Consider the following 15,732-nt stretch of genomic DNA (forward strand, 5'->3'; position numbering starts at 1 on the left):
CTCCATTTGAGTCAAGCGCCCCCATATTTTCCGCATTTCCCCCGCAGAAATTCGAAGTCAAGCGGAATAACAACAACAGCAACAACATCAACACTTGCCGCAGGATTTTGGGGGGCTGGCGTTAAAAAGTGGGTGGTCCAACCGGTCCTCTTGTTCCTGATGATGATGACTGCAGAAGCGATAATGATGTAGCCCCTTCATTATTTGCAGGCGAAAGTGTCGCCGAGTCCATAATGAGCACCAGAAATTCGCGTGGCGCGATAAGTGACAAACGGGGAACGGGATGGGTCATTATCCAAAAAGGATGGGAGGCAGTGCATCCAAACTTCGGCCGGAGCTGTGGGATCATATGGCGGAACATTCGCAATTTCTCAACTTCTGTCAGAAACATTAAAGTTCAAGCGAATTTGTAATGAAAACGCCGAACAAGGGAAAAAATGTTCTAATCGCATTTGACGGATTTTCAATCAAAAAAAAAGAAAACTCTCATATTTATGCCTTATCGTTTTCCATACGACAGTGAACAAAAGTATTTAAAAATCTTTCAACCGAACGCACTAATTTCTGCAGAAGTTAACCTTTTGATGGCCAAACTTTGTGTCCCTAAATGAAATCTGGTTATTTTGGGAATATCCCAAAAGCCCGAGCCAGCTATTTTTGTTAATCGACCCACGGCCCCTGTAATCCCGTTTCAAATTTTCCATAAACCTGGGACTTTAAGTCATCCCGGGGTCCTTTCAACGGAGTCACCTGAGCAGCCCGTAAGCAGACTAAGCAATCAAAGGACACTGGACGACAAAAGAAAGGACCGGCTCCTGGTCATCGTACATTGGACAATGGACGTGGGACATCGGCCATCCCATCAACACAACTAATCCCCGGCATTCACCGAATGATGGACACATCTGATGGATACCCCATCCACGACACTCCGCACTTCATTTCCTCGGCAATCCCAGCCTCTGCGTTGTTTCACTTTTTCATGTCTGATTACGGCTCTGGGCGTACACTGAGAGAATAAAAAATTAAAAAATAAAAAATTAAAAAAAAAATAAATTAAAAAAAATAATGTTCTGTTAAATATTTTTGGACTTTACAGGAAGTCCTGTTAAAATTAATAGATTTTTTATTCAAAATATGCATCAATAAATACTTTTTATATTCGCACATTCCATTTCTGAGCGTTTTAGCAGCCACCACTCTGATTTGCTCGATGTGCTTTTGGTTTGGACAGTTTCTAGAGATCCCCATCCGATGCTATCCTCCTCCGCAAGGACTCTGTTTATCCCTGACAAAGAGGACGACGCACTGCCTGCCTGATTGCAGCCGTTGCCATTGAAAGATGCTGCGCCGCTTAGAACTGGGAGGAGCTCCGGCCTCAGTGTTTATCTTTCGAGCGATTCCAGCTGCCTGCTCTTGGAGGGCTAAGCAAACAGGCTGTCGGGCAAAGGGTTGTGTCGTTTAAATAGCATCTTGACCGCCCAATGAATCATTCATTTGCACACCGAATCCAATTATTGCGCATACGCCCTGTTGTACGGGCCTAAAACTTAAAGGCAGAAGGCAAACCCACTAGTCACACACTAATTACGAGTATGTGTCGCCGGCAGCTGTAAAAATGTATTCGATATCTAGAAACGGTGCCAGAATCAGGCGTTGATTTATTATTCGACCAACGTAATTGGATATGGATAATGACCTATAAATTAAAGGCAAATTAATGCCTTTCATGGCGAATTGTCGGGCAAAAGTGCATGTGAGTCCCTCATTATCGAGTTCATACATCTGCAGCTGTTTAAACTTCGAAGGTGATTAGTTTCAGATTGGTAAAATATGGCTATATACCTGCAGAATGGAAATCTTTATAGTTGTCAAGCCATTAGAACCTTAATTTGTAGGGTATGCCCTGCCTAATAGAAAAATTTACATATTTTAAGCCATAATTTAATTGTATTTAATTTTAATTCCAAAACGTTTCACATAGGTAAGAAAATTGAGCAATTTCAGCTAATACATATCTTGTGAAAAAAAGTGGCCACATGATTTATTTGCTAATTGAATGCATGGCATTTATATTTATTTGCAATTACCGCGTGAGTTATTTTAAATATTTCATATTATGAAAAATCATAATATGCGTTATATTTGCTATTATTATTCATAATTGCTGCCTTGCTCGCCAAATATTATTAATATGGCGATAATATTAACAGCAGCTCAGAACGTGCACAATTTAAATGTGTTTCTATGTCAACTAATCCATGAGTTGTAACTCAAATATTGACAAAAATTTGTTTATTAAAAAAATGCCATATGATAACGTAGTGTCATGACAAATGAATAATTTTGAATGTAAATAAACGCATTCTAGATCTGTGTTATTAATAAGCAATACAGATGCGGTTTAAATTAATTAATTATCTGCATGCCCTAAAAAAAACACCTTAGTTATTCTAACTTGCACATTAGCTGCAACTATGTGGATGTCAAAGGGCGTAAAAATAAGGCAAATAGAGTGGGCGGTGGGCGGGGATCAATAACATGTAATAGCACGTAACAAAGTCAGCGCTCGTCACGCGCGCAACGTAAAATCAGGAAAAAAAATATATATAAAGCGAAAAAACAATAAATCGATTCGCCTTCAAAATGCAGGGTGAAAAAAAAAAAAAAATATAAAGGACGAGTAGGAAATATGGAAGGGGTTTTCCGGGGTCGACTGGCACGGCAATAAAGCCAGAAATCACGCTGGGAGCATGCAAATCCCAAAAAGATTTCCTCACGCCCACCCAAAAAAAAAAATTAAAAAGAAAAACTGCCGTGGAAAAACTCATTTTTTTTTCTTTGGCCAAGAGCAGAGACAAACAAAAGGCAAAAATGTGTGCGCTCATAGGTTCACAAAGGGAAACAAGTTAACTTAGACACGGAAGAGCCAGGAGGAAAATCTCGTGAAAATCTGTGTGCCGGCGACGATAAATTCATATAAATCGCGTTAATTTAACCGCAAGCGCAGTTTAAATAACTCAAATGGCTGGAAAAGCTGCTGCCCTGCTTTTCCGACTGGACCCGCGCACCTAAGCTTGATAAAATGTCGCCGCAAAGCTCAAGACAAATAACATCCCCCGCCACCTTCCCGCCGCAGAGTTTTCCACCACGGAAAGGTTGCCAGGACTGCGGAAAAACGATTGGAATCTAGAGAAATTACGTTCTGAAATGTTTGCCACAATTTGTTGTGCTCCATAATGAGTTGCTTTGTATGCAAGGACAGACGTCCGCTGGAGGAGACCTCCTGGGTGGAGTTTCTGGTTGGCCATTTAAAGTTATCCGCTCGGCTTCGCATTTTAACGCTTATGCCCCAATAAGCCGGTCAAGTGTCGTCTAGCGATTTTAATTGTTTGCAATTATTTCACCGATTAATTGCATTTAATTGGGCCAGCAGTAATTGCCTGCTAATGCTAGGCGATCATTCATAGATTTGTAGCGCTTTCAAATGTTCACACCTCGCCACTCAGTTGACTGCACTTCTGTAATTCGATATCCTAAAGGTAGTTAATAACTTACTTATGCATATATATATAGAACGTTACGGCTTAATTTATTTACAAGTCAGTTGGTTTTTTTTTATTCAAAGCAAAAATAAAGCTTTTATAACAATGTGGTTACACATTGAAAAACTGAAATTATTTTACCACAAAAAGAGAATTATTTATCAGTTGCGGGGGGGAAGGCGGCATGGCATTGAAGCCAGACTTTTGGGGGCCAAACTGGCAATCAAGGCCGAAAGTCCCGACTTGGCCTCAACTTTCCTTTGATGGCTCATTTGAAGCTGCGAGAGCCAAGGGATTATTGTGTCCTTGCTCATTTAAGTTTGCCTTTAAAAGTTTTGCTCCATTCGCTGCTAAAAAAAGTTGACTATAAACTTTGCTAGGGCTTCGCTGGCGCCGACTTTTTTCCCTCATTATACCCTGTGCTTGTAGGGTAAAGGGTATATTAGGTTTGTTGGTAAGTACATATGTAACAGTGATTTAAGCTCGATGGAAAACATACGTATATTCGTGATTACCTGTGCAGTATCACTCTAATATGCCAGAAACCAACGCCCATAACTTTAAAATATGTTTAAAGCCAACTCGCTTAAAAATTTTCTCTTAAATTAGTTGATGGATTATTATTATTTGAGAGTTATGAGAACACATTATTACTCCCGCTCTGTTAGCTGAGTATCTAGTTAGCTGAGGTATCTAGAAATCGAGAAACTCGAGTATGGCTTTTTCTCTTTTTTTCTCATATTTCGCTTGAAGGTGCGACACAACAACCCTGGGAAAAAGGGGTGGAAACGAAGTCCCCCGGCGACATAAACGTTAATTGTTGTTGGTCATGACATAAGAACCGCCATAAGAATGACCAACACACGCCAAATGACATTGCTAGCAAAACACAATTTTCGCTATGCATAAAGTGAGTTGGGAAGGGGTGGCAACTCAGGCAGGCTTTTGCTAATGAACTAGCAAGGATATGCGGCGAATTGGACGTCAACTGAAATCAAGTAGAGCGAAAAGGATTGGACACGTTTCTGCAGAAGGCCTAATCAAAGCGACAACTGAAGTCCGCAACAGCACAAGCACTCACACACTCCCAAAAATACTCGTATATATATGTACATACTCGTATATATATATTTGTATAAATAACAAGGTCAAATAGTAGGAAAACCAGCCGAAGCATTTTCGCCTGAATGAGCTGCTCCTTTTTTGTTCGCCAACAAATCGCAATCGACTCGAATTTAAAATCCAATCAAGAGAAAGTAATGCTCACTTTACTGAACTCAAAATTGAAAACTCAAATGAAATTTCTTGTGTGTCCCATCTATTTTTAATTCCCCTTTACGAATGTTTACTTGCACAAATTTTCTATAATTTAAGTTAAGTTTGATTTTACTTTATGCATTACCACAATATTCGCAGTGGTTTAATACATTTTTGTATAGCTGTTTCGTGAATATTTCAAAAACCACCATCAAACGCAATGACATCTGTTATAAAAGGACCAGCACATTTTGGCTTCTCATGAGTTGACATTATCAAAATGACATCCCAAAAGTAAGTACCTAATATCATTTTAAAACCGAAAAAAAGCAGAGCCAGTGGAGCAAAAAGTGAAACAAAACCGAATCAATGACAAAAGTAAACAAATGAAAACCCAATGGAAGGAAGCCCTACATGAAAACCCATTAATCTTGGCTCTGACGCAATTCGCACACAGGTGAAAAGCTGGTGAGGAAGGGGATCAGGGGCCATAAGGAAGATTAGCCACATTGTTGTGCAATGGCCAATCAAAATGCGACCAGGAACACATGAGATGATGGCGTCAGTTTCCTCCTAGTCCCTGCTCACCTGTGGCTTTTACCCATCCCTTCGCCATATTTAATACGATTTAACGTATGTATTAGGAGAGTGACTGCAATGGTTTATAACATCCGCTTTGAATGATAAGACAGTTTTATTTGTTTCTTAGGTGTTACCATTCCTATCATATAAGCACAATTGTTACAGCGTAATTTTCAATTAATAAATAAAATTATCATTGAGACGAGCCGCATCTGTGCTGACTTCAAGTACAATTGAGAAATATACCCAACTAGTCGTATGCGTAATATTGCTTAGCACAGGCTAACACTTAAAATAAAAGAAAAATGTTAACTGCAATATGGACATATAGTGCATTTAATAAATACAATTTGATTTAAGTACATGTCATAAAATATGCTGTTTAAAGTGAAATTTACGCGGTAGGTCTCAATAAAATCTGCGAAAATCCATCTGGCATTGGATGAAAACGAAATCGCTCTATTCAGCGCAGCAACTTGAATCATTTGTATTACTTAGTTATAATGCCACCCCTCTCATCCTGCAACTTTTGTTATTATTTGTTTTTGCCTTCTCACTGGAGGACGAACTCGACTGACAAAACACTCCCATGTTGATGGGTGGAGCGAATGAAATTTAAAACCGAGACGCCTTTTTAATGCATGTGTACTGTGCACGTCTTCCTTAGTGGAATTAAATTAATGACAAACAATTCCTCATTGTATTTTCGCTGGTGCGTACTTAGCACGCGCCGGAAATGTATCCATATCCGCTTGAAATTTTTCCATTGTTTCCTTGCTGCACACTGAACGTTGTTGTAGCGGCGATAAAGAGGGCCTAATGCACTCGAAACACTAAAATAACATGAATATTTAAAATATAATATGAATATTTAAAAGATATGGCTTAATGGATCACCAAAAAAAATGTTGTAACCAATAGCCATTACTGTTAAGCAATTTTTTAAATCTTATCAATATACATCATGTACTATACTGTATACCGAATTATGAAGAAAAAATAATTGACTTTTTTTGAGTGTAGAAGCCATAGAAAAGGGTGGCAATGTAGTAACAACAAGGTCTGGGACCAACAACAAATCGCCCTTAAGTGGCGGCAGTGAAGCTCCGCTAACTGCGAACGGCAAACCGTCGAAGGACCGTCATTAGGCAGAACACTTGTCCAGGACATGGGATCGCACATTAGCAGTCGTAAAACTTATGGCCAGGGCCATTGCTAACTATTAGCCATCATTGGCAGCTGTGTCCTTGCATGTCCTGCAAAATCTATTTAGTTTGCCACTGCTTTGCCCATACATAACTAAGGTAATAATTGGGAGAAAACTGTTTAAAATATCAAATAAAGATTGCAAATATATAGCTTTTTAATGTGTATGAAAGATATTTGCTTAAAAATCACATAAATCTATCACATAGAATAAATACAGTTCAATAAAGTCGGACAACTCAGCAAGACGTAGTTAGTGAACATTATATATTGAATTTTCTTAAGATATTTCATATTCTAAGAGATTAAATTAAAGGATTTTTGGTAACTAGAACCGTCTACATAAATTCCCTTTCATTATGAAATCTATTCATAAACCAAAATGGTTGCCACGCATTTTATAGTAGTATATAAGTAGATCAACTATATTTATTATCTCGATATGTTCGAACCCATTGGGAAAGTTCCCTCTGTTCTTCTGGGCTTAATTCTCCGAATTCCAAATTCTGATTGTGCGGATAGCAATCGCTTCAAAAACTCGTTTGAAAATATTATCGCAGTTCCAATTATAAATGTAAAACTTTTCAAACATATTAGTCCCTTAGGGAAAACGGTTATCAGCACGAGTTCTCTACTCAGAAGATTGGAGTAGAAATAAAGCTATTAAAATTATACAACATTTTAAAGAGAGTCAATCTAGTTTGGATATCCGCACAGAACGTATCCAGCTCTTAAATGAAACTTCAACTGCTTTGTACATTTATTTTTTTAATCTTGTTAAAATTTCAAGCCGTTAATACAGACTCCAATAAAACTGAAGACAATTCATGTGTAAAAAGTGATAACAATTCGAACGATGAAGATGATCTGTGGCATTGCATTCGGATTTGTTGCCCCCGGAAGAATATGATGGCCAAAGGCGAATGTAGTTTTAAGAAGCATCTCTTCCTTTCAAAACTTGATTTAAGCATAAGACTCGATGACAATTCGACAGAGGCCCTGTATTTCAACAATCAAACACTGCTAATAACATCGTTTTGGGATATTGATGAAATGATCGGCCTGAGAAGAAATGAGTACACGTTGTACAAGGTATACCCTAGATATAAGATAGGAAAATGTCTATCTATTATGTAATGTAGAATAATTCGGATTAATTTCAGAACGGAACCATATTCCTTCACTCCGACCAGAGTTCAAAGACCAAAGAAGAATATTGCTTTTACCCCCATCAGATTTACTCGGACTTCCCAGAAACGATTTGGATTATTTTACACAAGTTTTCGTCGATAGATATACCAGGAGCTTACGGGCGTAAGGCTATGTCTATAAAGAAATCCTTCAGTAAAACCTTTAACTCAGAGTATTCTTTAGTAACATCAGTTTCGCTAATATGCTATATCTTCACAATCGGCATTTATCTTTTTGTGAAAGAACTACGAAATGACTTTGGAAAGTGCCTTATAAGTTGCATATTCTGCATATTTATTGCCTACCTAATCTGGCTTATAGATGAACTTAGATTGATAGATGACTTTTGCTCCCTGGCAGGTTGGTGGTTTAATATATTCTACATATATTCTAATATAGGAAAAGCATAGAATATAATGAATATGAAATTCCCGCAGGTTATATCTCGTACTTCTTTGATAATGCCACTTTCCTTTGGCTCTCTGTAATCAGCTATTGTTTATGGAAGAAAGTCACATCGGTCGATCGCCAAGAACATCGCTATCAGTTTATGTTCTACAGTATTTTTGTCTGGGTTATATCTGCTATCCCACTCGGAATCATCTTTTCGATGAATCAACTTTGGGAAGAGGATCTCAGGAAATGGAACTGGTTGCCCTTAGTTGGTTTTAGTAGATGCTCGGTGGAGGGTACGTTTCGATTGTGGAAGACATTTAAAGCATTCACTTGATTCACCTATTTACTCCAATTCGCAGTTTATAAGTGGTCTTCCTGGTTTTATTATGCGGGGCCCTTTTTGACCATATGTACCATTAACATATTTATGTTCGTTCTGAGTATCAAACACATTTTGAAAATAAAAAGAGAAATAAACAACTTAGCCAAACGACAAGACAGGACCACAACTTGCCTTACTGTCGACTTTCAACAGTTAGTCCTTTAAACTAGGAGCTTATTATCCATAAATATATTAATATCATATTCCTATTCAAGGTACATATCGTTCATGCGAATCTTTTCCATTATGGGCCTATCTTGGATTCTCTTCTTCGTTACCCTTCTACAGTGGAGTACCAACTTTTGGAATTTTCTCGTTATATTAATCCGAAGTTTTCACTGCGGTTTCGGGATCATTATATTTCTGATGCTAATTTTTAAGCGCAGCACTTATCGTCTCCTCATGAATAAGTAAGTTCTCCTTAAATTTCAATTTTGTCTTTAATAACAGTGTATTACAATTAGAATTCGTCGTGAGAACTCATACCCACAGCCCGAAGCACAAATCACGTTTGATAAATGATGAACTGATACAATGATACCATCGTTTCGCATTGATTGTGCGTGTTCCAACCGCTACTAAATTATTTTTTAATATTATCGCATTCCCAATTATCGGTAGATATGTAAAACTTTTCAAACGTATTAAAATGTGAAACGAGTGTGCCAAGAGTATGTCCCTTAGGGAACATGGAGGTCGCAGCTCAGAGAATTGGAGTAGAAATAAAGCTATATAAATTATAAAAATTTTTAAAGAGAGTCAATCTAATTTAGATATTCACACAGAACGTATCCAGCTCCTAAATGAAACTTCAACTGCTTTGTACATTTATTTTTTTAAGCTTGTTAAAATTTCAAGCCGTTAATGCAGACTCCAATAAAACTGAAGACAATTCATGTGTAAAAAGTGATAACAATTCTAACGATGAAGATGATCTGTGGCATTGCATTCGGATTTGTTGCCCCCGGAAGAATATGATGGCCAATGGCGAATGTAGTTTTAAGAAGCATCTTTTCCGGTCAAAACTTGATTTAAGCATAAGACTCGATGACAATTCGACAGAGGCCCTGTATTTCAACAATCAAACACTGCTAATAACACCGTTTTGGGATATTGATGAAATGATCGGCCTGAGAAGAGATGAGTACACGTTGTACAAGGTATACCCTAGATATAACATACATTTTCCTATCTATTATGTAATGTAGAATAATTCGGATTAATTTCAGAACGGAACCATATTCCTTCACTCCGACCAGAGTTCAAAGACCAAAGAAGAATATTGCTTTTATCCCCATCAGATTTACTCGGACTTCCCAGAAACGATTTGGATTATTTTACACAAGTTTTCGTCGATAGATATACCAGGAGCTTACGGGCGTAAGGCTATGTCTATAAAGAAATCCTTCAGTAAAACCTTTAACTCAGAGTATTCTTTAGTCACATCAGTTTCGCTTATATGCTATATCTTCACAATCGGCATTTATCTTTTCGTGAAAGAACTACGAAATGACTTTGGAAAGTGCCTTATAAGTTGCATATTCTGCATATTTATTGCCTACCTAATCTGGCTTATAGATGAACTTAGATTGATAGATGACTTTTGCTCCCTGGCAGGTTAGTGGTTTAATATACATATTCTTAAATAAGAAGACTTCGAAAATGAAGAAAAAATTATACTGACTTTATTTTCCGCAGGTTATATATTGTACTTCTTTGATTTTGCCAATTCTGTTTGGTACACTATAATCAGCTATTGCATATGGAAGAAAGTTATATCTGTCGATAGCCAAGAAAATGGCTATCAGTTCGTCTCCTACAATATTTTTGCCTACGGTATATCTGCTATACCACTCGGAATCATCTTTACGGTGAATCAACTTTGGGAAGAGGATCTCAAGAAATGGAACTGGTTGCCCTCAGTTGGTTTTAGTAGATGCTCGGTGGAGGGTACGTTTCGATTGTGGAAGACATTTAAAGCATTCATTTGATTCACCTATTTACTCCAATTCGCAGTTTATAAGTGGTCTTCCTGGTTTTATTATGCAGGGCCCTCTTTGACCATACATACCATTAACATAATTATGTTCGTTCTGACTATCAAACACATTTTGAAAATAAAAAGAGAAATAAACAACTTAGCCAAACGACAAGACAGGACCACAACTTGCCTTACTGTCGACTTTCAACAGTTAGTCCTTTAAACTAGGAGCTTATTATCCATAAATATATTAATATCATATTCCTATTCAAGGTACATATCGTTCCTGCGAATCTTTTCCATTATGGGCCTATCTTGGATTCTGTTCTTCGTTACCCTTCTACAGTGGAGTACCAAATTTTACAATTTTCTCGTTATATTAATCCGAAGTTTTCACCGCGGTTTCGGGATCATTATATTTCTGATGCTAATTTTTAAGCGCAGCACTTATCGTCTCCTCATGAATAAGTAAGTTCTCCTTAAATTTCAATTTTTTCTTTAATAACAATGTATTACAATTAGAATTCGTCGTGAGAACTCATAACCACAGCCCGAAGCACAAATCACGTTTGATAAATGATGAACTGATACAATGATACCATCGTTTCGCATTGATTGTGCGTGTTCCAACCGCTACTAAATTATTTTTTAATATTATCGCATTCCCAATTATCGGTAGATATGTAAAACTTTTCAAACGTATTAATATGTGAAACGAGTGTGCCAAGAGTATGTCCCTTAGGGAATACGGAGGTCACAGCACGAGTTCTCTACTCAGAAGATTGCAGTAGAAATAAAGCTATATAAATTATAAAAAATTTTAAAGAGAGTTAATCTAGTTTGGATATCCGCACAGAACGTATCCAGCTCTTAAATGAAACTTCAACTGCTTTGTACATTTATATTTTTAAGCTTGTTAAAATTTCAAGCCGTTAATACAGACTCCAATAAAACTGAAGACAATTCATGTGTAAAAAGTGATAACAATTCGAACGATGAAGATGATCTGTGGCATTGCATTCGGATTTGTTGCCCCCGGAAGAATATGATGGCCGATGGCGGATGTAGTTTTAAGAAGCATCTTTTCCGGTCAAAACTTGATTTAAGCATAAGACTCGATGACAATTCGACAGAGGCCCTGTATTTCAACAATCAAACATTGATAATAACATCGTTTTGGGATATTGATGAAATGATCGGCCTGAGAAGAGATGAGTACACGTTGTACAAGGTATACCCTAGATATAACCTACATTTTCCTATCTATTATGTAATGTAGAATAATTCGGATTAATTTCAGAACGGAACCATATTCCTTCACTCTGACCAGAGTGCAAAGACCAAAGAAGAATATTGCTTTTACCCCCATCAGATTTACTCGGACTTCCCAGAAACGATTTGGATTATTTTACACAAGTTTTCGTCGATATATATACCAGGAGCTTTCGAGCGTAAGGCTATGTCTATAAAGAAATCCTTCAGTAAAACCTTTAACTCAAAGTATTCTTTAGTCACATCAGTTTCGCTAATATGCTATATCTTCACAATCGGCATTTATCTTTTTGTGAAAGAACTACGAAATGACTTTGGAAAGTGCCTTATAAGTTGCATATTCTGCCTATTTATTTCCTACCTAATCTGGCTTATTGATGATCTTAGATTGATGGATGGCTTTTGCTCACTGGCAGGCTAGTGGTTTAATATACATATTCTTAAATAAGAAGACATCGAAAATGAAGAAAAAATTATACTGACTTTATTTTCCGCAGGTTATATAATGTACTTCTTTGATTTTGCCACATCTGTTTGGTACACCATAATCAGCTATTGCATATGGAAGAAAGTTATATCTGTCGATAGCCAAGAAAATGGCTATCAGTTCGTCTCTTACAGTATTATTGCCTACCTCATTACTGCTATCCCACTCGGAATCATCTTTACGATGAATCAACTTTGGGAAGAGGATCTCAGGAAATGGAACTGGTTGCCCTTAGTTGGTTTTAGTAGATGCTCGGTGGAGGGTACGTTTCGATTGTGGAAGACATATAAAGCATTCATTTGATTCACCTATTTACTCCATTTCGCAGTTTATAAGTGGTCTTCCTGGTTTTATTATGCGGGGCCCTCTTTGACCACATATGCCATTAACATAATTATGTTCGTTCTGACTATCAAACACATTTTGAAAATAAAAAGAGAAATAAACAACTTAGCCAAACGACAAGACAGGACCACAACTTGCCTTACTGTCGACTTTCAACAGTTAGTCCTTTAAACTAGGAGCTTATTATCCATAAATATATTAATATCATATTCCTATTCAAGGTACATATCGTTCCTGCGAATCTTTTCCATTATGGGCATATCTTGGATTCTGTTCTTCGTTACCCGTCTACAGTGGAGTACCAACTTTTACAATTTTTTTGTTATATTAATCCGAAGTTTTCACCGCGGTTTCGGGATCTTTATATTTGTGATGCTAATTTTTAAGCGCAGCACTTATCGTCTCCTCATGAATAAGTACGTTCTCCTTAAATTTTAATTTTTTCTTTAATAACAGTGTATTACAATTAGAATTCGTCGTGAGAACTCATAACCACAGCCCGAAGCACAAATCACGTTTGATAAATGATGAACTGATACAATGATACCATCGTTTCGCATTGATTGTGCGTGTTCCAACCGCTACTAAATTATTTTTTAATATTATCGCATTCCCAATTATCGGTAGATATGTAAAACTTTTCAAACGTATTAATATGTGAAACGAGTGTGCCAAGAGTATGTCCCTTAGGGAATACGGAGGTCACAGCACGAGTTCTCTACTCAGAAGATTGCAGTAGAAATAAAGCTATATAAATTATAAAAAATTTTAAAGAGAGTTAATCTAGTTTGGATATCCGCACAGAACGTATCCAGCTCTTAAATGAAACTTCAACTGCTTTGTACATTTATTTTTTTAATCTTGTTAAAATTTCAAGCCGTTAATGCAGACTCCAATAAAACTGAAGAGAAATCATGTGTAAAAAGTGATAACAATTCGAACGATGAAGATGATCTGTGGCATTGCATTCGGATTTGTTGCCCCCGGAAGAATACGATGGCCGATGGCGGATGTAGTTTTAAGAAGCATCTCTTCCTTTCAAAACTTGATTTAAGCATAAGACTCGATGACAATTCGACAGAGGCCCTGTATTTCAACAATCAAACACTGCTAATAACATCGTTTTGGGATATTGATGAAATGATCGGCCTGAGAAGAGATGAGTACACGTTGTACAAGGTATACCCTAGATATAAACTACATTTTCCTATCTATTATGTAATGTATTCGGATAATTCGGAATAATTTCAGAACGGAACCATGTACCTTCACTTCGACCAGAGTTCAAAGACCAAAGAAGAATATTGCTTTTACCCCCATCAGATTTACTCGGACTTCCCAGAAACGATTTGGATTATTTTACACAAGTTTTCGTCGATAGATATACCAGGAGCTTACGGGCGTAAGGCTATGTCTATAAAGAAATCCTTCAGTAAAACCTTTAACTCAGAGTATTCTTTAGTAACATCAGTTTCGCTAATATGCTATATCTTCACAATCGGCATTTATCTTTTTGTGAAAGAACTACGAAATGACTTTGGAAAGTGCCTTATAAGTTGCATATTCTGCCTATTTCTTACCGATCTAATCTCGCTTATGGATAAACTTAGATTGTTGGATGACTTTTGCTCACTGGCAGGTTAGTGGTTTAATATACATATTCTTAAATAAGAAGGCATCGAAAATGAAGAAAAAATTATACTGACTTTATTTTCCGCAGGTTATATCATGCACTTCTTTGATTTTGCCAATTCTGTTTGGTTCTCCATAATCAGCTATTGCATATGGAAGAAAGTCACATCTGTCGATAGCCAAGAAAATCGCTATGAGTTCGTCTCTTACAGTATTTTTGCCTACGGCATATCTGCTATACCACTCGGAATCATCTTTACGATGAATCAACTTTGGGAAGAGGATCTCAAGAAATGGAACTGGTTGCCCTCAGTTGGTTTTAGTAGATGCACGGTGGAGGGTACGTTTCGATTGTGGAAGACATTTAAAGCATTCATTTGATTCAGCTATTTACTCCATTTCGCAGTTGGGAAGCGGTCTGCCTGGTTATATTATTTTGGGCCCGATGCGATCATGAACGCCTTTAATATAATTATGTTCGTTCTGACTATCAGACACATTATAAAAACAAAAAGAAACATCCGCAACTTAACAGAACGACCAGATAAGAACGCGACTTGTGTTACTTTAAATTTTCAGTGGTAAGTGCACGCTTAGAGCTTTTTATTCTTTTTAATTTAAAATTCCATTTTCCCTCCTAAGGAACCTATTGTTTCTGCGGATTTCCGCTATTATGGGCGTATCTTGGGTACTGACCTTTGTTTCGATGATAGAAGTGAATACCACTTCTTGGGACATTTTCTGTATAATAATCTTTCAAATCCATTATGGTTTTGGTATCATTTTATGTGTCCTGCTTATTTGTAAGCGAAGCACCCGTCAACTACTCATTACTAAGTATGTTATCCTATAACTCTTATTCCGTTAATAATATAAGTATATTACAATCAGAATTCGTGGTAAGAACTTACACCAACAGACCGTTGTTTGATGTTCGATCAATAAGGAAGTGCTGCAAATCCCACAACATACATACATATATTTAAATATAAAAGAAAGTAAATGAATTTCAAAACTACAACCTCTTTGTATTTTAATTTAATTTTGTATCTAAACATTTCTAAATAAATTAATAAGTCACCACTAAATCCTATATAATTGGTCTTTGATTATGGTTCGGGGCTCGAAAATAGGAATAAATTAACATGGATATTAGATTCTATGCACATATTTTCTTCAGCATACCCTATAATAAGTAAGTGTATACAGATATACTCACATGTCCACAAAATAGCTGATAACAGCATAAAAATTCGAAAATCATTTGGTTAAAATTGGTCAAATGACCCTGTTTTTTTTTTCTTACACAACACTAGATTTCTAATTAAAAGGAAGTGGAAAATGCTGTTATCAGTATATCACTAAATGGATATCAATGGATCTATGGTATCAAATCCTATGGTACTTTCACATTACTCTCTCTAGTGAACAGCTGCACATTTTTCTCGCCGGTTAC

The 15,732-nt window shown here is 36.9% G+C and overlaps 2 protein-coding genes and 3 pseudogenes across 3 annotated transcripts in view; 4 read left to right on the forward strand and 1 right to left on the reverse strand.

Moving 5' to 3' along the window:
* The window catches only part of LOC6733902, a 64,865-nt gene that overhangs the window by 44,401 nt on the left and 4,732 nt on the right, over window positions 1-15,732 (reverse strand). The gene's annotated exons all lie outside the window — the stretch shown is intronic.
* LOC6733903 lies at window positions 6,899-8,973 on the forward strand (annotated as a pseudogene).
* LOC120284331 lies at window positions 8,851-11,012 on the forward strand (annotated as a pseudogene).
* Window positions 11,371-13,226, forward strand: LOC27209381 (annotated as a pseudogene).
* On the forward strand, window positions 13,462-15,269 carry LOC27207685 (probable G-protein coupled receptor Mth-like 7). Of its 2 annotated transcripts, XM_039291323.2 has the most exons (7): window positions 13,462-13,823; window positions 13,896-14,046; window positions 14,107-14,283; window positions 14,365-14,616; window positions 14,683-14,857; window positions 14,919-15,113; window positions 15,168-15,269. In XM_039291323.2, exons 1-7 carry the CDS (start codon window positions 13,467-13,469, stop codon window positions 15,205-15,207), a joined length of 1,347 nt encoding a protein of 448 aa, XP_039147257.1. In that variant the 5' UTR covers window positions 13,462-13,466; the 3' UTR covers window positions 15,208-15,269. The 2 variants fall into 2 exon arrangements, with proteins under 2 accessions (XP_039147257.1, XP_044778554.1); XM_044922619.1 differs by having other exon boundaries at window positions 13,896-14,283.

The sequence above is a fragment of the Drosophila simulans genome, chromosome 2R (assembly GCF_016746395.2).
Source record: "Drosophila simulans strain w501 chromosome 2R, Prin_Dsim_3.1, whole genome shotgun sequence".
Lineage (NCBI taxonomy): Eukaryota > Metazoa > Arthropoda > Insecta > Diptera > Drosophilidae > Drosophila > Drosophila simulans.

Bases quoted from the DNA above. Each gene is read 5' to 3' on its own strand.
- LOC27207685 (XM_044922619.1), top strand. From the start codon at position 13,467: ATGAAACTTCAACTGCTTTGTACATTTATTTTTTTAATCTTGTTAAAA. The intron at 13,824-13,895 runs GTATACCCTAGA...GAATAATTTCAG, and splicing joins ATGAGTACACGTTGTACAAG to AACGGAACCATGTACCTTCA. The intron at 15,114-15,167 runs GTATGTTATCCT...TATTACAATCAG, and splicing joins CGTCAACTACTCATTACTAA to AATTCGTGGTAAGAACTTAC.